At 37.5% G+C, this 24572-nt stretch overlaps 1 protein-coding gene across 14 annotated transcripts in view; it reads right to left on the reverse strand.

The window, feature by feature from the left end:
- LOC131197420 (microtubule-associated protein tau-like) overlaps window positions 1-24572 on the reverse strand; it is an 86766-nt gene that overhangs the window by 56417 nt on the left and 5777 nt on the right. For 11 of the 14 annotated variants that reach the window (XM_058181469.1, XM_058181467.1, XM_058181470.1 and 8 more), the window contains exons 2-3: window positions 12460-12549; window positions 2035-2121 (exon numbers count right to left, since the gene is read on the reverse strand). In XM_058181469.1, the coding sequence (XP_058037452.1) occupies window positions 2035-2121; window positions 12460-12532 (160 nt within the window). In that variant the 5' untranslated portion in view covers window positions 12533-12549. The remainder of the gene's footprint in view (window positions 1-2034; window positions 2122-12459; window positions 12550-24572) is intronic. The other 3 variants (XM_058181471.1, XM_058181464.1, XM_058181461.1) reach the window with 1 other exon arrangement.

Genomic DNA, 24572 nt, shown 5'->3' on the forward strand with positions numbered 1-24572 from the left:
AGAAAACTGAAGACTATTCTACTATAAAAGGCTGTGATTCAAAAAGCAATCATTTCCCAAACTAGAGAAGCAGTCAGTAACTCAATACAATTTTAAATCTGATGAATATAAAATCAAACCAAAATCAAGTTCAGATTTTGGAAGAAATTTAAAGCTAAAATATAGAGATCTTGATCAAACCACTGCACCGTCATCAAGCTGGTTGTAATAACAAAATATGAGATCTCTCCCCAAGTAATTGCAAGGTCAGTTATGCCAAGAAGTTAACAAATAATATAGATTTTAAAAAAGAAGTTTTTGAAAAAGCATATTAGTTGTGGGCCATTTTCTCCCAATGTAATTTTTTAATTGCCATAGACAAGAACACAGACAAGATGGTCAAAGAGACAGACAAAGGATACAAAGGAGCTATGGTAATAATATTGTCTGACTTTCCATCCCAAATGCTTATGTATGAGAAGCATACAACAGTGCAATGAACAGCACAATGTACAGGAATCATGATGCCAATTCTACACTGTTCCAAGTACTGGTACACAGATCCATCCTTTTTCTTCAGCTACAGATTAGGCTTCTTTCTTTCTACAGATTTCACCAATGCTTCCAAAACCAGGGAGTAAAATGCCTGTTGTCCATATAATGTTTCTGTTGGAAGTAGCTTCAGTAAATGTGTTTTTATTTTCTATAATGTTGACTCCCTTGGCATTTTTCACCAAAAATAATTATTATATTTAGTAGTCCACAGAGGAACATTTACAGAACTGCTTACCTTTCAGATTTGATGTGATGTTTCAAGAAGTGATGTTTAGAAGATTCCATTTGCCAGATTTCATAGCAAAAGTGTTACCAAAATTAAGATGCAACGGAACAAGTATTTATAGTTGTAAAATGGTTTTAACATTCAAGAGTATATCAAGAGTATACCCGAAAGATGAAAAACAAAGAATCTTGTATAAAAAACTTGTAATCATCACTTATGTATTACTGAAGAAAATATTTAATTAAATTAATAAGGGCATGCCTACACTTTAGTTCTTCAAGTTGCTTGCCTGTGTTCTTTTTTGCAATCTTGTCTTAGCTGGTCACAAATCAATAAACTACAGAGCACTTGAAAGTTGGATTTGTTTGTCATCTCCTCTTAAAACTGCCCTTTAATTGATGCATTCCAAATGCTTGAAAACTGAACTTTGTACAGCAAAAGTACTCAATTTAAGAGCAACAGGTTTCTAGAACATAATAGCTTCACTGTAGCATGAACTTTTACATGTATTGATTTAAGCAAACAAACAAATGCTAGATGACAAAGATGATATAATTACAAAATAAAAATAATGATTTTCTGCATGGCTAACCGTGTAACCGTAATTCTATTTGAGACAGCATAATTTTAGCAATCACATCTGTGTTGTCAGATAGGAAAGCATTCTTTCAGATTAAAAAAATGGGGGATTGCTTGTTTTGTTTTCAATGTAAAATAGCAAAGTAGTTAAACTTATTTTTAAGGTTCTAGAGTAATTTGGTGGGTTTCTAATATAGGTTGGTAGGGTAACCATGGTATAAAATCAATTTTAATTTAGTAATGATATAGGGTTATAGATAGAACCTAGATTTACATAATCCTAACCTTAATTTACCCATTACCTTTTTGTCCATGGGCTGGAAAGAATGTCCTTAAAAATGAAAGTTTTCTTTTTATTTTATTCTGAAACCAAACTATATCAATTCCTACATTAACTTTTTCAAAAGAAGGTGAATATTTAAAATCCTTGGGAAGGCACTATAGAAGAGAAACAATATCAGGCTAACAACAACTCTGCATTTAATTGTGAAAGGCGCAAACAAGACCACAAAAAAAGGGTTTTCACAGCAAATCCAGTCACAGCAATAACTAAAGCTAAAAGAAAAATCATTTTAATACTAGATGTAATAAAGTTTTCATTATTGTTAGTAAGACTTGTATTGATGCACTTTTAAGAGACACATTCAAGAGCTGGCTGCTATAAATTTCAAAGTAATGAGACAAAGAGCTCCCACCTTCCACAGTTGGGGTACTCTTAGCATCAGAAGCTTCAGACCCTGGTTCATCAGATCCATCATCAATTGGTATATGGAGGGGAGTGCCTAGAAACACACACATTCAGCACTCAGCATAAGGAGCTCAGCTTTGGAATATGGCCCATCAACTAAGCAACAAGGTTTTGAATTAGGTTGCTCATCCCCGCAGAGCAAGAAATGGGCATGCATATGCGATTGCTTAAAGGCAGGCATTAGCAAAAGAAGATTAACAGTAGAAATGGAAGTACTCGTTACAGATTTTGGAGCGAAGCAACAAAACAGGTACCGCAAGGTAAAAAGCAACTAATCTGGTGGTGCATCAATCAGTAGCAAACTTGAAAGCAGAGTCAAGAAGTCCAAATGCAAAGCAAGCTTTTTCATTTTCTTCTTTCAGTACAGATTATAATAGCCCCTCATAAGAATGTCTTGCGTCATGCCTTGGTTGCAGATAATGCATTTAAAGATATTAGAACATCAGTATGGAGAGAATTAAACATCTACAGTGATTTATACAATAAGCTGTGTTTTAGTATCAAGTTGGTCATCGCTGAAGATATCTGATGCATAGTTCTAAGGATCAAGAAAAGCAGATCTGTAGTTATTCATCCCAAAAATGTATCAAACGCCTGAATCTACTGGCTTGTTCAGAAAAACAACCTTGCCAGAAGAACTAATAACAAACATTGAACCTGGACAATGAACATTTGAATAGACACCAAGCTGTCTTTTTCATGTCTCGTTGATATTTTAAAGGTACACCTGACTGAACAGGATAGGAGCATGAGAAATTCTGGGATGTTTGTTGAATATCATAAAAGGTAATCTACTGGGGAAAATCTGAGAAAGTATTCTTGCTGATTGCTTTTGAAAAGTTTTAAATATTTATCATTCCCCTGAATGATAGTTTAATATGAAGGAGACATATATTTGGAGGAATTTTCAAGATTTATGGATTTTCTCCCCTCCAATACCAGCTAAAATTTTAAAATGGACAGAAATGTAGCTATGAATCAGGCAGCAGGAGACTCAAACTGCTGATATAGTTAAGTGAGAAGCAGTGTGATCCAAATAGAGAAAGAGAAGCTGCTTTATCAATAGACAGTAATCATTTCAAAGTGACTTGCCAATCATGTTTATTGAGTAACCTTCATGCAAACTATAACAGCTTGAAATCATTCAGAGATAGTGAATCTATAAATGGAAGCTAGATCTTTTGGAAAAAAATGGAAACTTCCATCTAATTCTTGCATTTCTTTTATCGCTAATGAAGGAAGAAAAGATCATATGATTTGGCAGCGTTGCTACAAAAAAAAATTCTTGCAAATGAATACACTCAATGTTTTTTTCTGTTCACATGATGAGCAAATTATTCCATAAAGGAAATCCATGATGAAGTCTTCATATGGAACACACAAGTATTCAATTACCTATACTTCATATGTCTTCTTTCAATTTTTTTTTAAGAATCAGTGGACCAAAATAAGCCATCTTTCGTATCATCTGCTAGAAAAATATTTCTGAAATCAGGCCAAAATGCATATTTTATTGAGTAAAAGGGCAGCAGTCTTGCTGCTATGGGTAGAGCGGAACAGGCAGCAATTTATTGTAACTAAATAAATCTGTGCCTGGTATATTACATGATTATCCTTAAGGAAGAGACAGTTATAATGAATATATATTATACTACACCACTACACTTGTCATTACAGTCCATGATTAAGCCACCCAATTCCTGATGACAATATGAACATTTCCCTGCAATTTTCATAGCAACATTTTCAAAAGTGTTTTACCAGTACGTTCTTTCTAGGACTGAGAGAGGATGATTGGCTCAAAGTCACCCAGCTGATTTCTGCGCCAAAAGGAGGATTAGATTTTCCAATACTAATCTAATGAATTAACCACTAGACCAAACTGGCCCTCTATGCTGCTACAAACAAAAGCCCATCTATTTAAAGAACATACTGCTACTTTTTGCAAATTATATTATTTTCTGCTTTACTGTTTTATTACTTCAGTATATCTTCACAAAGATATACATGCTTCTTCATAGGTAATTCTTGGCAGCAGGGCCAAACTGCTTACACTGAAACTTCAATGCTTATATTTCTAATAATAGCTTGCTAGAGCCTGGCATGCTAGTTTAATTTAAATACTGATTTCATTTTTAGTGATGAAAGGTATTCTCTTATTTTTGCTCCCTTGCATGTTCTTCATTTGATCTCCACAGCAGTTAATGAAATGGAAGTTATAATTTATGTTGTCTTTTTTCTGAGTCAACTGTAACAACTTGACATACACAGCCAAAGAAAGAAATAGAATAATAGAAATCATTCTCTATATTCAGAGTAGAATATTCTCAACAAAAGGAAGTTACTTCCTTAGTTGAAAGTGCATATTATCAGAAGTTTTAAATTGTCACATACAATCCAAAATATCTCTGAATTAAAAGTTCATTGAGAACTAAGCAAGCAATTTATTTACCAGGAAGTCTATAAAACTGTAGGGCTTTACTAATTATGACAGACAATGGCTGAAAAGCAATCTCAAGCCTTGAAAGGCAATCCCAATCACACCTAAAAAGTACAGGTAAATCCCTGGGTTATGAGCGTTCCCTCAGCGAACGTTCAAAGTTACACGATAAGGGCCCCGTAGCATTTAAGAACAAGTGCCAAAACTACAAATCTTGCAGCACCATGGCAGTTGTTCATCCTTAGGAACAACTGCAAAGGCTCTGAGGATTCATCCTGAACATTAGCAGCCAAAATGGAGTGTCCGAGGGGCAAATCCGCCCCTCCGACACTTCATTCGGGGCCTCCACAGGCCTCACCCAGAATGTTGCAGGCCGAAATGAAGCTTCTAAGGGGCAAATGTGCCCCTCCAATACTCTGTTTCAGCCTTCAAAGGCATCGCCTTGCATGTTGCAGGCTAACATGAAATTTCTGAGGGGCGGATCTGCTACTCAGAAGCTTGGTTCAAGCCTCCAGAGGCTTCACCCAGCACGTTGCAGACTGAAATGGAGCATCTGAGGGGCAGATCCACCCCTCAGAAGCTCCATTTCGGCCTGCAACATGCCAAGTGAGGCCTGCACAGGCCTAAACTGAACTGCAAAGGGGCACATGGGGCTGAGATGCTTGAGACTATTGCCCCCCATTCCTAAGAGGTCTGTAAGGGGCGTGCATAAGAGCACTAACGTGCCTACCGTTCCTGTCCTATTGTTTCCTTTCATTATATCCAATTAATATAGTATTACATACTTATGCTTATATATATGCTTATATATTGTATAGTTATTTCATGCTTATGCTTATATATACTGTGTGACAAAATAAATAAAATAAAATAAATAAAATAAAATAGATCTTCACAAGGTAAATGACCCGGCACAGCAGATTGGGGAGGGGCAAGCAATTGTGGGTAGCATGAGGTATTTCAATGGATTGGGGAGGCCTTGGGTGGTCTTATGCAGGTGGGTTGTTTCATCACTAGGCCCCCTATGGCCTTCCCCACCCTGAAATACTTTATGTGCACTTAACAAGCCTCGCAGTTCGATTAGCGAATGCGTGAGCAAAAAGAGGGAGTGATCCCATTCAAAGTACAGGATTCACTCTCACAAATCCTCGGGTTACAAATGGAATGGGCAGGCTCCATTACATTCATAATTCAAGAACTACCTGTACCTGTTTTTTGATAGATTTTATTTTGTTCAATTTTTTTAAAAAAATCCTTTTACCAATTTGCAGAATTATTCATTTCTCTCTGAAGTCTTTGACAAAGTTCTGAAATATCATGATTTTATATTAGGTTTCATGCAGTGATTATTAATTACTTTCTCTTAGCTGATGGGGAAGAAATGACCAACCATTTATTTTAACTTTTCCCAAAGATAGGAATAATGTAGCTTGCTATTCTGCACGTAACGCCTTTCTCCTCTGAGATCTCTGCTGAATTTGTCAGGTGTTTTTTCCATAAACACTCTTATTATTTTTGGAAATGTTCGTTCAGGCCTTTCTCTGCTTTGTTAAGCATTTTATTGAGAGGAATATGAAATATTTTTCCTGGCTCTCTCCTATTTTTCACAATATTTAGCAGATGGCTCAGAGATAAATGTTTTCCCAAATATAAGAGAAATAAACTATACAATAATCAGCTTATAGGGCAATTCTGATCAAATCGGTGCTGGAAATTTCCAGGATCCACACTAAGATCCTGAACTGAATATTCTTAAGTGGATTGAATGAAACACTGATCACTGCTGGCATAGTGTCCTCAGTGGCGCCACAATGTCCTCAAAACAAGTTTTTCATCATTCAGATGACGGGCCCTTAAATTCTATGCCTGTATGAGAATTGCAGGTCTGGGATACTTAAGTTTACCCTCAGCAAAGCACTAGAACCTTACTGCACTATGCAAAGAGTACTTTACTTAAACCAATAAAGAGGCTGTGTCCTCACAGGATCCAAGGATAAATGCCACTATCCAACTGAGTACTCAGCATGGGGCAAAGAGTAATCAAGCAGGTTACAATTCATTGCCCATGGTGAAGGAGCTGTGATTCTCCATTGGTTACCATGGTGAAGGGACTGTGAAGGCAGGCGCTGAGAACCAGGGGGAGGAATGGGAACAAAAGCCCTTCTCAGATTCTTCTTGTATCAGCCTGATCTGACTGAAAGTTAAAAAGCACTGAGCCTGGATAATCTTGCTAAAGTCCTGGAAAATAAAGAGAATACATGAAGCAAACAATAAAACTCCTGAAGAAAAAAAGAGGTTCCTACAAGTATTTATTTGTCTTGCAGTAGGATCGCAAGTTCCCCTAAAGCTCAAGTATGTCCATTGTAAATCAAAATAAACACTTCCAAGTTTGGGTTTTTGACTTATTTTGGGTTTACTGTATAAGACACAGTTCAGTGACTCAGATCAGTGGATAAAAATCCTGTTATTGGCATTACATAACATGGTCACAAGATTTTGTAAAATTAAAATAGCAAAAGAGTTAATCAAATCATTTTTAGAGCTGGCTGTTAAGATGAAAGAAACTTGCTAGGTTTTCAGGATGCAGAAAGGATGAAAGTTCATATATGATTTTCAGAGGAGGAGTTTTCATCATCTTTTCAAACACTAGGAACACCTTCTTGCATAGATTTTATGTTCCAAATTGTCACTCGCAGATTATATTATGAGAAAGTCTCTCCATTTGATCTCTCAGACATAGAAAATGAGAATCTTCCTGAAAAAAAATTATTAAAATCTAGAATTGCTTAAAAAAAATCATAGACACTAGGGAGGAATGTAACATGTAAAGATTTCCAAACAACTGAAAGAAATTCAGTTTTCAGTCTAAGTAATTTTTACTTTCAAGTCTTTGAGTATGTGAATAGGTTCCAGTTGATGTTGTCCATATCAAGGTCTTTTATAAAGCTACCAATGCAGAATAGATTGTGATCTAGAGATAAGCAGCTTGACTTAATAAAAGTCAGTTTCATGTTCATAAAGGTAAAAACACTTCATATGCTGCTAAAACCAAGAAGTAAAATAATCCCCTAAAAAGTGACCAGAATACTTGTAGAAACAAGTATCCCAAAGCACAAGAGGATAGAAGAGATAAAGAACACCTGAAAGCTCTTTTTGACAGTCCAAGTCTGGCTACTTGCAAAACGCTCAACTACTGTTCTTATGTTCCCAATGCCAATTTCTGTGGTACATCGTCCCCAACACATTTATCTGATCATGACTTTTGAACTGTTATGGTGTTCAATGATGACTTATCTCAGATATTATTTGAAACGTCTAGCATGTTAAAATTTCAGAAAACACTGAAGGGAGCAACAGAAAACAGATGGGTGCACATTTAAAAATGCTATTACTGGAATGTAAGTGTAAGCATTCTTGAATACCACATAAAAAATATTTTGGTTTTTTGAATACAGACAATATTATAGTGCTACTTCTTAGCAAAAGATGGGTGAAATTAACAGGACATTCTCACAATTCTTAACACAGAGACATTAATTGCAGCTTTGATCCAATGAATATTAAATTTGAAGCCAAATCAAAGATGAAGAGAACTACATGAAAAGAAATCTGTTAACTTCTATATGATTTTGTCGTTTTCCACAGTTTGGCTCAACAATGTTCTGTTTATTTCACAAATTCATGATAATTTATTATCCACTTTGAATTTCATTGTCAGTCTGGGTGATAAGGAAGCAGTGTGAGCAATGATGGAGCAACTTTGTTCTGGAAAATAACAGTAAATCTCGCAACTCAGTGTTTCCAATCTTTATTCTGATATGTGGTGGACTTCTGGAATATAAAATGTGAATATGAATAAGTGTTTTAATTGCTTTTTTAAACATAATTAAGTATCTGGCCACCTGAAGCATGATAAAAATGTTGATGGATGCCAAAAAGAATCAGAATTTTTTTGCATCAGAAGGAAAAGAAGCTTAATAATGTTTTAGAATTCCCACCTTAGTAATCCTAGTTTAATAGCTAGAAGCCAGTATCAGGTATTCATATTCTCAAAGTCCTCTCCTTCTCTCCACCCTTCATATTCAAATATTCAATTAATTTATGATTCTTCATGATCATACTATCTAGATCTTCAACTATTTAAGTTTTAACATAGTAATTTAGCTTACAAGTGAAGTAATTTAGCTTACAAGTGAAACAAGCTTGATTACTGCTGATTTTATGGATACATCCATGTATTTTGTCAGGAACCCTACAGAAATGGCTTGCCATGTCTTTCTTCTAGGATGTATTTTGAGTCCCCAGTCTAGTCCTGGAATTCAAAGCTAATCTTAGCTTCCAAGAGGAGTAAAGCCTCACTCAGTGCTGCCATTGATATATTTCAGATCTAAAACAGAACCATATTTTACTGGTGCATGGAGAGAGAAAGTAAAGGAAGGGATTATGAAAAAGCCCAATATTTGGACCCGGCTTGCAAAATTATAGGATAATAAGAGAATTTTAAGGTCATTAAGAAGCGGTCAAATTTTTAAACTGCTGAAATACCTCAGACACAAATTGCTTTATGTAATTTTATTCTAGAGATGGTAGAAGCATTAAATATATTAATACATTCTGACTGTTTCTCAATAGCTGGAACAGAAATTATGAGTTTATCCCATATGTGGTACAAAATGTGTCAATACTTTCAATATATCAATATATTTAATATACCAGAATAAAATGCTTAACAATGCAATAATGAGGATCCATTTGACATTTCTGCTGTATTAGACTACATCTAATCAGTCTGGCTGCCATCAGATTATCTAACTAGAGCCCATGAAATGATTACTGTACAGTGTTTGGCTTCAGGGTTTAATGACTATGGCCTAGATTTCCTGATAGTTCATTGGCAACTGTGGCTGGAATCTTCAAACATAAAATGTTCTGCTACACAGATCACAGGCAACTGAGTGGAAGCTAAACGGGGTTCTATCTGTACAGCCAGCTGTCCTGACTGCTGATTAAACTTTGGCCAAGCTGGTTTCTAACTGCTGCAGGTTCATAAGGGCTGGTCTCTGACTGGTTCTTCGTGTTTGATCCTGATTGACTGTTTGTTGGTATTGGTTCCTGACTGGTACTTTGTTCATACCAGTTTCTGACTGGTCATTTTTGGAATGCTGAGTCCTAATTCGTTCTTTGTTTGTGTTGGCTTCTGGTTGGTTAGTCCTGCTTGGGACCTTGTCCAGGCAAATTTCTGATTTTAACGTTTTGGGGAGTTTTCTTGCTTAGTCCTGCTTTGGGGAGGATCTTGCTAGGCACAGGACAGGTAACCAGGCTTTGTTAACTTTCAGGCTTTCTTCTTCTTGATGAAGCTCTTTATAGATCTCAACAGCCTCTCTACTGCTGGGATATATAATAGTCTGAAGTTGTTGACAGCACTTGCATGTCTTTGAACTGAATTTTATTACCTGTATAGCACAATGCATGTTCTGCTACTGATGGGGGGGGGGTTTGGCTGTTCTTGTCTGCAGTGCCTCTTATGCATTTTGTGGTACCAATGTACATCTGTCCACAGCTAGAGGATGCAACAAGATACAGAATGCTATGAAGAGTTCTCTGATTTTCTGATTTTCTTAATTGGCCTGTAGGTGGTTTTAAGATTGTACTTTTCTAATATCTTATCTGTTTGATCAGAGACCTTATTTACTTTATTTACCTTTCACATTTCTCTACCACCCATCGCCCTCAAAGAGGGGCTCTGGGCAGTGTGCATAAAATGCTAAACTATAAAACAGTACATATGAAAGTTAAAAAAATTAAGAGAAGGCCAGAGATTAAAAATTGGTTTAACGCAAAGGGAGGGCTTTCGGGAAGTAATTAGACCCATGGCTGCGGGCTCCACTGAGCTCCCCATGTGAAGTTGCAGAGCCAAATCTTAACTCCTTTTCAGAAGGCCAGAAGGATTTCATAGGGCAGAGGCAACAGCAGAAAAGGCTCTCTTCCTAGACCAGCGGTCATCAACTGGTGATCCATGAGAAAATTTTGGTGGTCCGCAGAAAAATTATTTGCATTTTTTATATTGCACGAAATCAGGTGTCCTCAAACTATGTCCACTGGGCCGGATACGTGCAATCATCATTTGTGTTGCTGCAGAGAGTCTCCCCCTTTGGCGTCTTTTTGTGCAAGTCAGAGGGGGACAAATTCTGACTTGGGGTCTGCTTCAGCCTCCTGGTGCGGGGCTTTGGGCGAAGGCTGAGGGAAGTGCTGCTGGTGGCAAGGAGCCGGAGGGCTTTGTTCCAGTGGGACTGCATCATGTCCGATACCTGGCCTTGCACTCTGCAGGTCTTCCCTCCGCCTATGCTCCTAGTCCTCAGTGAGGTGCTTCTACTGAGCCTCCTTCTTGGTCAGATCCAATTTGAACTGATCTGTTTCGTCAACTCTTTCTTGTGGTGATTGCTTAGCTCCAACAACTGCTTCCTGTTGGGGCCCTAAGGAGCCCAGACGGGGAAACGAGGAGTGGCTGGGAGGGGAGAGGTGAGTAGAAGCTGGCGAGGTGCCCCTCGATGTGAATGACATTGAGTTGGCCACTTCCACCCAGTCACATGACCACCTAGCCACGCCCACCCACCCAGTCATTAGCAGATCACATTAGTGGTCCGCGGGATTTAAAATTATGAATTTAGTGGTCCCTGAGGTCCGAAAGGTTGGTGCCTCCTGTCCTAGACCCTGCCAGTTGTAGTATTGACAGGGTCTGCAATATATTTCCCCTGCCTGACCTGGTGGGATGGGCTAATATAATAGGATAAAGGAGTTCCCTAAGTAGCCTGGCCCCATTCCATGTAGGTCTTTATAGCTCAAAATCAACACCTTGAATTGGACCCAGAAGCAAACTAACACCCAAAGCAGCTCGCTGAACAGAGGTGTTACACGCACCTTTCTAAAACCTGGGTGCCTAAAATTGCCCCTGCAACTGCATTTCATACCTGCTGAAGCTTAGGGATACTTTTCAAGGGTAGCCCCATGTAGAGAGTACCGCAGCAGTCCAAATGGGAGATGACCAGAGCATGAATGACCTAGTGGAGAGCCTCCCTATTCAGGAAAGGGCATAATTGGCAGACAACACAAAGTTGAATATAGGCCCTCATTGCCATGGGTGCCATTTGCTCTTCGAGCAGGAGCCATGAGTCTGGAGGATCCCAAGATTATGCATCAGATCTGTCTGGGATACTGCAACTCCATTCAAGACCAAAAGTGATAAACTCCTGGGTACAGAGAGGCTTACCCACTGGCACTCCATCTTACCAGAGTTCAGCTAAAGTCTGTGGTTCTCCATCCGGGCCCCCCGAGTCTCCATGCACCGCAAAAGAACGTCCTCGGCATCACTCACCTCACCTGGTACAGAGATATATCACCTACCTTCTCTATGTAAGGAGAAATACCCTTCCTATCAATAGTTCACGGATGAATCTACTAAACACAGATGCTGGCCATGAAAACCTGCACCTGTATATAGATTACACTCTATATAGATTACTATAGATTATAGATTACAATTTTTAAATAGAAAAATATTTTAAACTAGAGTTTAAAAAGAATATATAGTGTTTCTTTGCTGTAGGATACAAACAATCACTCTTCTAGAATTGAACACATATTTATAGTCACTTTTCTGGTTATGTAGACTTCTAATTGTTTTTAAGTAACAAAGATTAGCAAACCTTTTTTCTGGTTTAAGGCAAAGATTGGCAGCAACTGACTGTGTGTGTGTGTGTGTGTGTGTGTGTGTGTGTGTGTGTGTGTGTGTGTGTAATTGTATTTATGACTACCTTATCCTCAGCTCATTTAGACTTCCAAGTTTATTCCTATTGATTGTCGCTTCATTTTTTTTTTAATCCTGGCTTCCACTTGTGAATAAAACATTCCTGTTTCCCATCTCATATGACTCACCTGTCGGATTCCACCTAGCTTGGCTCACCAAATGATCATCTGGCATACTGAAGTCCTGATGTTGATCAGCCATCCTATCAGAAGGGTCACCTTGAAAAATGAAAAAAGAGATATGGAGCATTTAAAACAAAAGCAGTAACTTTCTTGGATGGCATCTACCTTAAGCTTTATAATACAGGTGGTACTCGTGACCAATTGCAGTTGTGTTCCAAGCTTCAGTGGCACTAAGCAGAGAGACTTACAACTGGTCCCTGAAGTTGCGGCTGTCATTATCTTCCCACAGTCACATGATCACAATTCAGGCACATGATGACTGGCTTGCATTTATTATGGTTACAGTATCCCACAGGCATACATCACCATTTGCAACCTTCCTTGCCAGTTTCCCACACGTTGGAAGCAGGGAAGGTCACAAGTTGCTTCTAAAAGTTGCTCCTGCCACTTTTTCTCCAGAGGAATCCCCAGGCTGCAGGATGCGTGGGGGCCCTGGACCCACCTGTATTCATACCACACTGCCCAGCGCCCACTTTGCCACCCACCCTTATGCTAGGCCACCCACTCCTCTGCTCCTCATAGAAGGCAAAATAATTATTTTTTAAATAGTTTGTTAACAAGTTGCCAAAATAATAGATGACTGCAAAGAAAAACAGAATGAAAGAAATTTAAAACTTCCAATTTAAACTTTGCAATTTCCTTTCATCACCATAATCCAAAACAGAGTGATAAATCCCTTTTTCAACAGCAGAACTCCTCCAGGGAATGTAAGGTCCCTGGTGAACACAGTTGAAGCAATAATAAAAAATAGTGGAATCATCTATTTTCCTTCTGACACCTCCTTTACTATCTTTAACACCCCTCTCTCTCTTGATAGTTCCACAGGATATCTAAATTATTTGTTGCAAAGGGTTTTAAAAAATGTGAAAATAGCCTAAAGACTCGTTCCTGATCTAAAAATTCATTCTAGAAATAAAAACAGTTGCCCCAAGCTGCCCAGAATCACTCTGTAGGAGAACTGGGCAACATAAAAATTAAACAAGTAAAGGCCGTCGTTTAGCTAGATTACAACACCTTTCAATATAGCAGAGTGTTTGTTTTCTCTATTTTAAACATTATTCTTTGCATTTGAATACATTGCCTTTTAAAGTATATTTAGCCCAGATACGACAAGTTGCCTTCCTGACATACACTAAACATTACTAAGGTTTGTATTAATTTACTTTTATCAGGGGAAAAAACCCTCAGAAGTGCACTTGATTTACAGGAATTCCTTGCTTAATCACCCTAGTTGGGATTGGAATTGTCATTGTTAAACGTAGCAGTCATTAAAAAAATCATGTGAAAACATGCTCAGCAACTCAGTAGTCCTCTTTGCAATCGTGAGGTGATGACCTGATACTGCTTCTGCCCTGTGCAAACTGCCTGCTCCATCCCACTGCCCCCTCCCAATTAGAAAAGGATTAGTGTCCTTTGGCAGATGAGGCTGCACTGCTCTACTGCACTCTCCTCTGATTCAGTTCCCCACTTCCCTCCTTCCCATCTCTGCCCTTTTAGCCATCCTGCATTCTGCTGCTGCCATATGCCGGTGCCACCTCCAGCTGACCTTCGCTATCTTCTCCTGCTGCTCCTGGACATTTGTGATACCTTCACCAAGTGCAAGCAGCTCCCTCAGCTAAATACATCTCATCAGAAGCAGGAAGAAGATGGCAAAGGCCATCTGGGAGCATTGGGGGGGGGGCAGAGTGCAAGGCACGAGCCATCTGAAGCATCAGCAGCTGCCTTGGCCAGGCATGATTCCTCAGCAGTGGGAGAAAAAAGATGGGGGAGACCAGCAAGGAGATAGCAAGGGGAGTGGACTGCAGGTGTGGCAATTAGATAGACACGGGGCGGGAGTTGAAGACCATACTGTAGTTGTAAATGTAGGCAGGCTGCTAAATGCCGAGATGCGCACCCATGACCAAGGGGTGCTGCAACAGCCATAACTTCAAGGACCACTTGTAACTAGCATTCTTTCAGCACTATTGTAACTCTGAACAATCACTGAATGATCATTAAGTGAGGATAGCCTGTAACAAGGTTTATAGATTAGAAACAGACTTTCACTTAAAAAAAGCCAATGTAAAAGTATTTATCACAGATTTAAATTGGCCTTCTTTATCCTATTTTTAAATGGCGTGTTATTTGAAATCGAAGCCTTTGAAAAGTTTTGTAATTTATCAGGTGAAAATAAACAAGCCTCAACATATACTGCCCGGAAAAGAATTTCCTAATCTCTAGAAATTTTGCCCTATAGGAGATTAAATAGCACACTGTATAAAATAGACTATGAACTAATGGACAAGCACAAGCGATTCTTGTATGACCCTGAGGTGTGATATATAACTTGTCCACAAGAGGGCAATATAGGAATTTATCCACTTTTACCCCAGTACTCTTTGACTTTGTTTCACAACTTTTATGGCTATCTAGTCATCAATAATAATTCAGAAAGACATGCCACCTTTTGAATGGTAAAAGCAATTAACAGCATCAAAGTTTGCATTTTATGGTCCTTGTAAATAGATACCCCGAACTGATTTATCATTGTGAAATAGTATGGTAGATGTTTTTTTCAATTTTCACTTTCACCACAAAGAAAAGTCTTGAAGAAGTGTGTAAGTTGCTGAATGTCACAAGGGAGAACTGCTGAATATCACAAGGATTGGTTGAATATGACTGATGCCTCACTGTCCCCATTGATCCATTTTGTAAACTTAAAAGGTTCTGGTTTATTGTGTTTTTGAAACATTAAAGAATCATATGCTATCTCTTCTCCTAATAGTAAATTCACATCTCCCAAAGAAGCTAATGATGCTCTGTCCTCCCCCCATCCACACATCATCTACAAAAGCACTATTCTCCCCTCTAGCTTATAAAAAAAGTCATTTTTCTTGCCCTCTCAAAATCTTTGAAAAAAAATACTTTGGGTCACTGCCTGCACTGTACTATTACCATAAGTTTCTGATGCATAGATGTAACCATACATTTAAGTAATTACAAAAACTCTTTAAAAATACTTAAGTAGCAGAGGAGAATATTCGGTCTAATCTATTTATCAAATGTCTGGATGGTGAAAGTTCTCTACCTTGTCATCCACCGACATCTTTCCAGTTTGAAGTGATAAGGACCCTTTAGAGTTTATCTTTAACCACCCTCTTTCTCACATTGCTCCCAGACCAATGTTATCTGGCAAAAAGTCTTGAAAGTTCTTCTTTGGATAATTTCCCAGTCAGCAAGAATTCAATTTGTTTGAATATATCTAGAAGAAAACTATCCTTCAGGGACCTTGCATTTCTGCCCAATTGTCAGCCCTCCAAAGTAAACCACACAGGAAATGGGCCTGGATGAACTAATTCTACTTTATTGAAAAGCTACATTACCAGAATCTTGCAAGTCTGAAAGTACAAACTTCCCATCCACTAGTTTTAACTTCCTGATCCATTAGGCTGGGTCCTTTCTCAAATTCTTTTTATGATTGTTAAGTGACTGTGGGTACATAACTTATGCTTTTGGTGGTGTATGGTTGTCTACAGTTTATTTTGGATTTATTTGTCCCCACAGAAAGTAGCAGCTTCTCTGTTGATTCAGAAGCTAAACAAGATTAGCCAGGACTACAGATTAGTTTGGGAAGCCCAAAAACATCCTGGGAGAAAGTAATGATAAACCCATGCCTATTTCTGCCAAGAAAAACATATGGACATATTCATGAAGCTACCATGGGTCACATTCAGCTTGAAACTGTCTTTACTATTACCTTTTGAGAATATATAGATTTGCTAGAATGAGATAAAGGGAAGAAGAAATGTCTCCTTCTTTTGCTAGAATGAGAGAAAGGGAAAAAGACAGGGCAGTATCGTAACGATTTGGTATGAGAACTGTCAATCAAGTAAGGTAATGCAGAGCACCTACTCTCATTTTATATTCCAGATGGAGGGTGGGTGGGTGGATGGGTGGATGACTTGTGACAGTTTTTGACACATACAATGATTGCCGCAACCCCATGGTAACATGATCGGAATTCAGATCCTTGGCTGATTCATATTTATAATAAGTTTCAGTGGCCTGGGGTCATGTGATCATCTTTGGTGACCTTCTGACAAGTCATTGGGGAAGCCAGATTCACTTAACAACCATGTTACTAACTTAACTGCAATAATTCACTTAACGACTGTGGCAGGAAAATGGTGGTAAAATGGGGGGAAATTCATTTAAGAATTATACTTAGCAACAGAATTTTTTGGCTCAATTATGGTCGTAAGTCAAGGCATATCTGTACTTTATCATGAATGAGGAAGCCAATCTCAGATATATTTCTGAAACATCGATGGGAAGAAAAATGGAAAGATTTGATTTACCTCTTCCAGTTTTAAGAGAATTACTACTAAATTACCTCATTTTCTATATATCCCATTTGAACTGTGATAGAATATTGCTGTTCTACCCACCTTGCTCCTAGCAGAATCCCTGACTAATTTAACCAGATGGATTTTAAGGTGGTGTGGTAAATTTCATGCTCAGATTGTCCTAGCTAAACCAGTTCATGGTTAAAGTTCCCCACTTATGACAAGTGTGAGATTCATTCAAGTTGCCGCTGGATCAAAATGTAGGGCTTTGTGTATCTTCATGCCAGTCTTTGTTCTGGGACGTGAGTAGATAGCTAGGATTGTCATCACTGAATCTTGGGAAGTTTGGTCTCATAGTAACTATCTTCTCTTGCAGGGATTAAGACCCCTTAAAGGTCCGTGTCCCCCCACCAAAAAAAGAAGTATCACAAGTTCAATGGTTTCTTAAATGTTTATTTAGATCAATTTCAGACTGTTTATTAACACACATCTCAAAACATTTATTGTATGAAAATAATTTAATGAACACTACTTTGGCTAACAGCACTCTGAATAATAATATCAACCCCTTGATGGTCCTATCAACCCTTGGGGTCAATATTTATTATTTTGGGGAACCCTGTTTAGCTGATTACAGAAATCAGGGTTAATTATCCTACTGAATTCCTTGTAGAGTAATAACAGCTTGACATATAACTGGCCACTATATCGCTCAAGCTACAGATTAGTTTCCCTATCAACAGAAATATTACAACAGTTTCCAAATAAATAATGGGACTTCAATTGCTAGATGTGAGCAAGTAGAAGTAGCAACTATCTGTAGGGGATGCTTTTCATTTGGCTTCTTGCATTGTAAAAAAGTGTAGTCAATGGTTCTTTTAAGTCCTTACATGTTGTTATGAAATGTTCAATTATCTTTGCAATTTATTTCCCAGGAACAAATAAATGCAGTTAATTAAATTGTATCTTTTCATTTCGGTAAACCGCTAAAATTGAAAATACAATTTATTCCTTTTTTTTTGTATTTAATGTAAAATATATGGAAAATGTTCCTCAATCCTAACATTAAAGCATGATTTAAACATGGAAACTTTAGATTCATTACCAGTTTAAAGATTTATATAAGTTCTAAAGTTACTGATTTCCAAGGAAGGCATGGTGAACTGAGCAAATCTCCAACAGAGATGCTGACCAGAGCAAACACTGAAAATGATGACCATAGAAAAGACTGAAGAACTGGTGAATAGACAGCTTCTCTGGAATTCTCCAGGCAAGGCTAGGATGGTAGGTTACTTATATGTGCTTTAGATGGAACTTCCTCATGCAAGTCTCCCATGGGTTTCTGCACCAGGAGATGAAAAGATCAGCCATCAAGCTCACAACTGCAATATCCTGTGTTATATATTTACAACCTTATAGAGGATGAAGAGTTATTAAGTTTCTATTTCCTGTGAAAGATATATATATAGATATATAGATATAGATAGATAGATAGATATAGATATAGATATAGATATATATGTTTTCTGAGGTTATCGCGGGTGTTTGTATGTAAGTCTTTGGTTATTCGGGTTTTCTCCCGCATAAAATTGGAAGTGTCTTGGCGACGTTTCGACAAAGTCTCATTCATCATCTTCAGGCATCAACTTCGTGCTTCTGGGAGCAATTAGCACGAAGCTGAAGCCTGAAGATGACGAATGAGACTTCGTCGAAACATCGCCAAGACACTTCCAATTTTACGCTGGAGAAAACCCGAATAACCAAAGACCTACATATATGTGTGTGTGTGTGTATGTGTATATATCTTTGCACTTTTTACTTCTGAGATTTCCTGCTGGTCCAATTACTAACCACTCTGCATTACCTTTTCAAGATTAATCAAAATTAGTTAAGTTCTGATACTATACAGACTGACCAGGAAATAATGATGCACTACCTCCTTTAAAATAATGTTTCCACACTTCATATACTTTGGCATGAATATCTAACTCATTTCAGGATAGTTTACCTTTCTCTGATAATGCATTAAAACATATAAAATGGGGTGGTATACTTCACAGATATTCACACATATAAATTTTAAATATGCAAGTTTTTAGAATTCAGTTATACCTAAATTTTATTTAAAATTGTATCTATCAATCCTTATTTAAAAAAATATCGTTAGTTCCATATCCTCCCAATAATGTGACAAAATGCCTGTTCAAGGTGACAGGAAACCTAAATACTTGACAGTCGGTTACATTTATAATTTTGCAGTATTTTATTTCAGATTTCATTCATGTAGTGTCTGCATCTTGTTTTGAAAGTGAAGTACACCATAAGCAAACAGAATCGCACTAGTTCAGAAACCTATTTCAGTCTGAGTTCCAGGCTGCTTTGGGACTGATTCACCTGAACAGATTACCTTCATTGGGAGAAAGCCAAGGGATTTTAAACCTATTACCATGCTTAAGCTATAAATGACATCAGAACCATAGTATCTTACTGACTGCTTCAACAAGCTGGGGATAAAGGACTTGAGCCATAGTTTTCAAAGAAAATTCACAAAGCATCAAAAGGATCTCATTGTTAGAACATATCAGTCAGAAGAATGGTACAAAAAAATTCCAAGGCATTGGATACACCATGGAATACAGTGAGGACAGCCATCAACAAGTGGAGAAACTATGGCATATTACAGTGCTATTACCAAGAACTGGATGTCTTTCCAAAATTGATGAAAAATCAAGAAGGAAATTGATCCAAGAGGCTGCCAAGAGACCTACATCAACGTTTAAGGAGTTGCCGTAATTTCTGGCAAGAAATTGTTGTATTATATGTGACAACAATCTCATGTATTCTTAAGGATGGAGTGATGGTTAATGTACAGGGATTATTGAAGATGTATAAATATAATTAATGTAGGGTCGGGTCTGCCCAGTTACCATTTTAGAACGGTGGGGAGGGAGAAAAGAGGACAGAGTAGGAGGTAGGAAAGAGGAGAAGAGGAAGGAAGAGGGGTAGAAGAGAGAGAAGGAAGGTGGAGGGTGGAGGGAGGAGAGGATGTAGATTAGAGAAGGAGAGGAAGGTCTGGAAAGTAGAAGAAGGTAGAAGAGGGAAGAGTGTTAAAAAGGGGGGTGGTGACTGGGCAAGCCCGACTAATTGTATATAACTGTACATTGGATGAGCTGTTTGATATGATTGTAAAAATAAAACTTCTTTATGAAAAAAAACAATCTCATGTATTCTTCATATGTCAGGGCTGTGTGACAAGATAGAAGCCTTTTCTTACAAAGAAAAACATCCAAACCCAGCAACATCTTGCTAAAACCTACACCAAGTACTATAAGACAAAAACTTGTGGGAAAATATAATATAGTCTGATGAGACAAAGGTTGAACTTTTGGGCATAATTCCGAAGACTTTTTTCTTGGCTCAAAAAAAAAACCACTGGATATCACCAAAAGTATACCATATCCAAAGTGAAACATGGTGGAGGCAGCATTAGGCTTTGGAGCTTTCTTCCAGCTGGAAAAGGGACTTTAATCAAAGTGGGGTGATTATGAACAGTTCCAAATATCAGTCAATTTTGGCATAAAACCTCCAAGCCTCTGCTAAAATGTTGAAGATAAAAAGGAATATCACATTTCAACACAACAATGAACCCAAAGCATACTTCCAAATCAACAAAAGAACAGCTTCACCAGAAGATCAAGGTTTTGGAAATAACGGCGTTGGGCCCAGAACTGAACCTAACTGAAAATTTCTGGGTTGACCTGAACGGGAGTCCCCTTGCAATCTAACAGGTTTGGAATGTTTTTACAAGGAAGAATGAGCGAAGATTCCCAAGGCAAGATGTGCCATACTCATAGGCTCCTACAACAGAAGACTACAAGAAAAGGTGCTTCAACAAAGTATGAATTTAAGGGTATGCACATTTATGCAACCACATTACTGTGTTTTATTTTTATTTTTCCCCCTAAAATATGTCAGTTTCTTTTTCAATTGGATTGTACAGTTTTTATATTATATTAAAGGTGGAAAAATTCAAAATTACAAAAGCATGCATGAGTATAGTAAGATCTAAATTTAAACAGTGCTTTTTTCAAGAGGCAACTGGACTTTCTGGTTTTTCTTTGAAGACGTTTCAATTCTTATCCAAGAAGCTTCTTCAGTTCTGACTGGATGGTGGGGAAGAGCTCCAGTCAGAGCTGAAGAAGGTTCTTGGATGAGAAGTGAAACGTCTTCAAAGAAAAACCAGAAAGTCCTATTGCCTCTTGAAAAAGCACCTTTGGGACATTCTGAAATTAGAATAATAGATGTCCTATATCTTCTGATTAAATGTGACCAATGTACATCAGATCTGTATCAAATGCTTTGTGGCAGATACATGTCCAGGCTAAAGTTAAGGATATTAAGGTTTAGGATCATTATTTGAAGAACTAACTATAGAGAAGCTCGAAGCTGATCTTAAGAAATACTGTTAACTGATGAACCTCTAGGAGCAATTTGCACAGTATTGGGAACATCCCCTTTTCAAGGCTGTGTAAAGTAAATCTGTAATCAGTTTCTTTAACTGTATGTTCATAACTAATACACAATCCTTTAATGGAGAAGACCCAATATATCAAGCTTTCTATGACTTATAGTAGTCCCTCCTTCCCAATTGCAATGCCCTCAAAGAGCTAGATTACAACTTTTAGCATTTCATACAACTGACCATACTGGCTAGTGCTGACAAGACCTAAGGACAAAAATGCTGCTACTGCAATGGTCAAATCTGAATTTGGAGACCATCTAAAGACACAATCACAAAATGGTTGTTATGGTGATGTGGCCAATCACAAAACCCCTCTATACCAAAATGGAACAAAATCGACATCAAGTTGCCACCACTCTCCTATTTATTGTCCAAGACCTCTTTGGGGTCTACATAGTGCCTAAAGAGAGAAATTGTGACAAATAAAAGTCATGCTTGTTGACAGTACTTTGTTTTTTTTTTGCATGCAGGCATCCCCTTCTTTTTATTTTTCAGTTAAAGAAATCTACATAAATACATTTTAAGGGAGTTTGCCAGATTCCAAAGGATTTGCCAATAGACCAACTACTGCTTCTCAGCATAGCATTGGGGATCAGATGAATTCCAGACTTTTCCTTAACTTAGTTTGTTAATTAATTCACCAGGAAGAAAAAACTGCTCTTCTAGCATTAACGGCCCATTTTAAAAAAAGGTAAAAATGGCCCCATGTTTTTTTTTTCTTACTAAACAATTGCTAATTTCTAAAATTACTAAAAATAATCACTTATATTAAATGATTTTCCTGTGATTTTCAGTATTATATTTCCTACAACTGAAGAATATGTGTATGTGTCTCTTTTTAGCATGAAGGAATTATGTGAAGATGATAATTATGAAACAGATCGGCCCTAGAAAACAGGAGGCAGAACATCTCTGCCATATTCTAGCTTTCTTCTGCCAGTTATGAGCATCTTGCACGGTAAGAAGCTTAGATCATTATGCAAAGGGGCTTCCTCCAGGCCCCTGCAATAATTTTTCCTCTGGGATTTCCACAGGAAGACATGAATTGAGCTACAGCAGGTAAAATACTTTAGTGTGGAAACAGAGATCTCTAGTTATGATACACAGCAACTTGGCCCTGGCTAAGAATCTGTTGCTCTAGGAAGGTAACCAGTCAACATTATAATTCTAAGTTGTCTTTTCTTGTCCTTTTGTAAGAGGCATTTTCTCTCTCCCTTTCTAATTAGGGCCACCATCTGTATCAAATTCAGTGGCAAATCTTATAGATTTAAGCAACAGTGCAAGAATTTTAAAGATGCATGAACAAAAAGGCCTTCACTACAAGCCTCAATTTGGAACTGAGGAATGCTCAATCCATGGTTCATTAGAAAGCAAAAAACGAAAGCATTCCACCTCAATTACTAACTTTTTAATATCTGTATGCTAAGATTCCTCCTTCTATCAATTATAGAATTAGAATGCTTAATACCTTCTCAGTGTTTAACCAACTTTTCCCAATGTTATCCCATCCAGATGTGTACCGTCATTTGGGGAGTTATAATCTAAACATTCGATTATCAAACAACCTTTCCATACTAGTTCCTTATGTAACTCTCTAGTATTACCAAGCCATTGGTAAATCTTGCACAAATTGCTGTTATTTTATCACCACAATGGTTGACCTCATAAGACAACGTAAGTCATTGTGAAAATTCTATGAAAGAGCAAAATAGAAAGCAAACAGCGAAAATTCATTCCAAGAAATCCATTCTACTGCCTCAGTACAATTATTATCTCCCAACTGAATGCCACATATTGTAGCTTTCTGATGAAGGATGCCTACAGGAGAGAGTCAGTATTTCAATAGTAAGTTTCTTTTACTCATTTTAAACAAAATCAAATGTTGGTGGATTACAATACGGCAAGTGGTCCAGCTATTTTGATTTGTAGTTGGGGTATATTTTGTCTGCGTAAGCATACTCTTTGGCAAAGAGATCAAATCTTCCCATTTGACTTATACGAAACAACCACCAAAACATAGTTGTTGTTGTTTTTTAAGAAGTCTTAATATAAGTCACTGCTCTAGCCTCAATTACTGCTTTTGTTAGATGCATCTTTACTTCGGTGGCTTAGGAAACATCATTATGCCCCACTATGTATATTATGTTGATAAATGCATGTAATCACAGTTTAGCTTTATCAAACCAAGATGTTATAAAATATACTTTATATTTAGGATGAGAATTTATAAACACACATACCTACTATATGCATGAAAACATATCCTTTAGAGTCAGACTAAAATAACAGTTCTCTAAAGTCTTATCTATCTAGTCACGGCTGTCCGTGAAATCATATAACTCAGTATCATGGCAGCTTGAATAAACTTTAAATTCAATTATTGCTTCAAATCCCTCCTCTTGTAAATGGAAGATATTTGCCAAATCCCCTGGAATAGGACGATAAGCCTCATTAGAATTAGACATCCAATTCTGCTCAAAATCAAAGACAAAGGTAGGTTAAGAGTTCAGCAACATCTTTTAAACAAAATTACATAATCTCTTAATTGTTAATTTTTCAAATATTGACCATGACTGGAAAAGTGACAAACACTGTATCTCTGAAATTGTTTCAGTCAATTTAAGCTTCAGTGGTCCCTTCAAATTCTTTGTTTCTATTATTCTTTGAATTAACCATTACATTTTATTTCTAAATTCAGATTCCAGTATTCCACTTTAACTCTCACTCAATTTTCTTCTCCAGAAAACATTTATACCATGCTTTCTCTCAAACCAGGCCATTCCTCTTCAGATGCATTAGACATTATCCACTACAATAGACATGTTTTGGTTTCTGCTTTGCATATTTGAAATTTCAAATTCTGTACAAATTGTTGTAAAAGTACTCAGTCACAGTCCTCAGTCACCGGAGGATAAAGAGTTTAATCATGTCATCTAAATCCAATCCAAAGATTAGCAGCAGTTCCTATTTTCAATATCAAGACTCAAGACTTGTTCCGTATATCCAGAGGGATCATCCACATTAACAGTGAAACAAAGACTCTGTGAATAAGAAATCCTATAAAATGTTCCCTCTAGTAGAGCTGATGGGAGGGCATCTAGAAAAGACCCATCTATATTTGCTTGGTATTAAATTTCATAAGCACCCCACAATATAGGGCTTGCAACTGTCTGACAAATGGCAACAGAATTTAGGGGCACTGATGATATTAT

The sequence above is a fragment of the Ahaetulla prasina genome, chromosome 4 (assembly GCF_028640845.1).
Source record: "Ahaetulla prasina isolate Xishuangbanna chromosome 4, ASM2864084v1, whole genome shotgun sequence".
Taxonomy (NCBI): domain Eukaryota; kingdom Metazoa; phylum Chordata; class Lepidosauria; order Squamata; family Colubridae; genus Ahaetulla; species Ahaetulla prasina.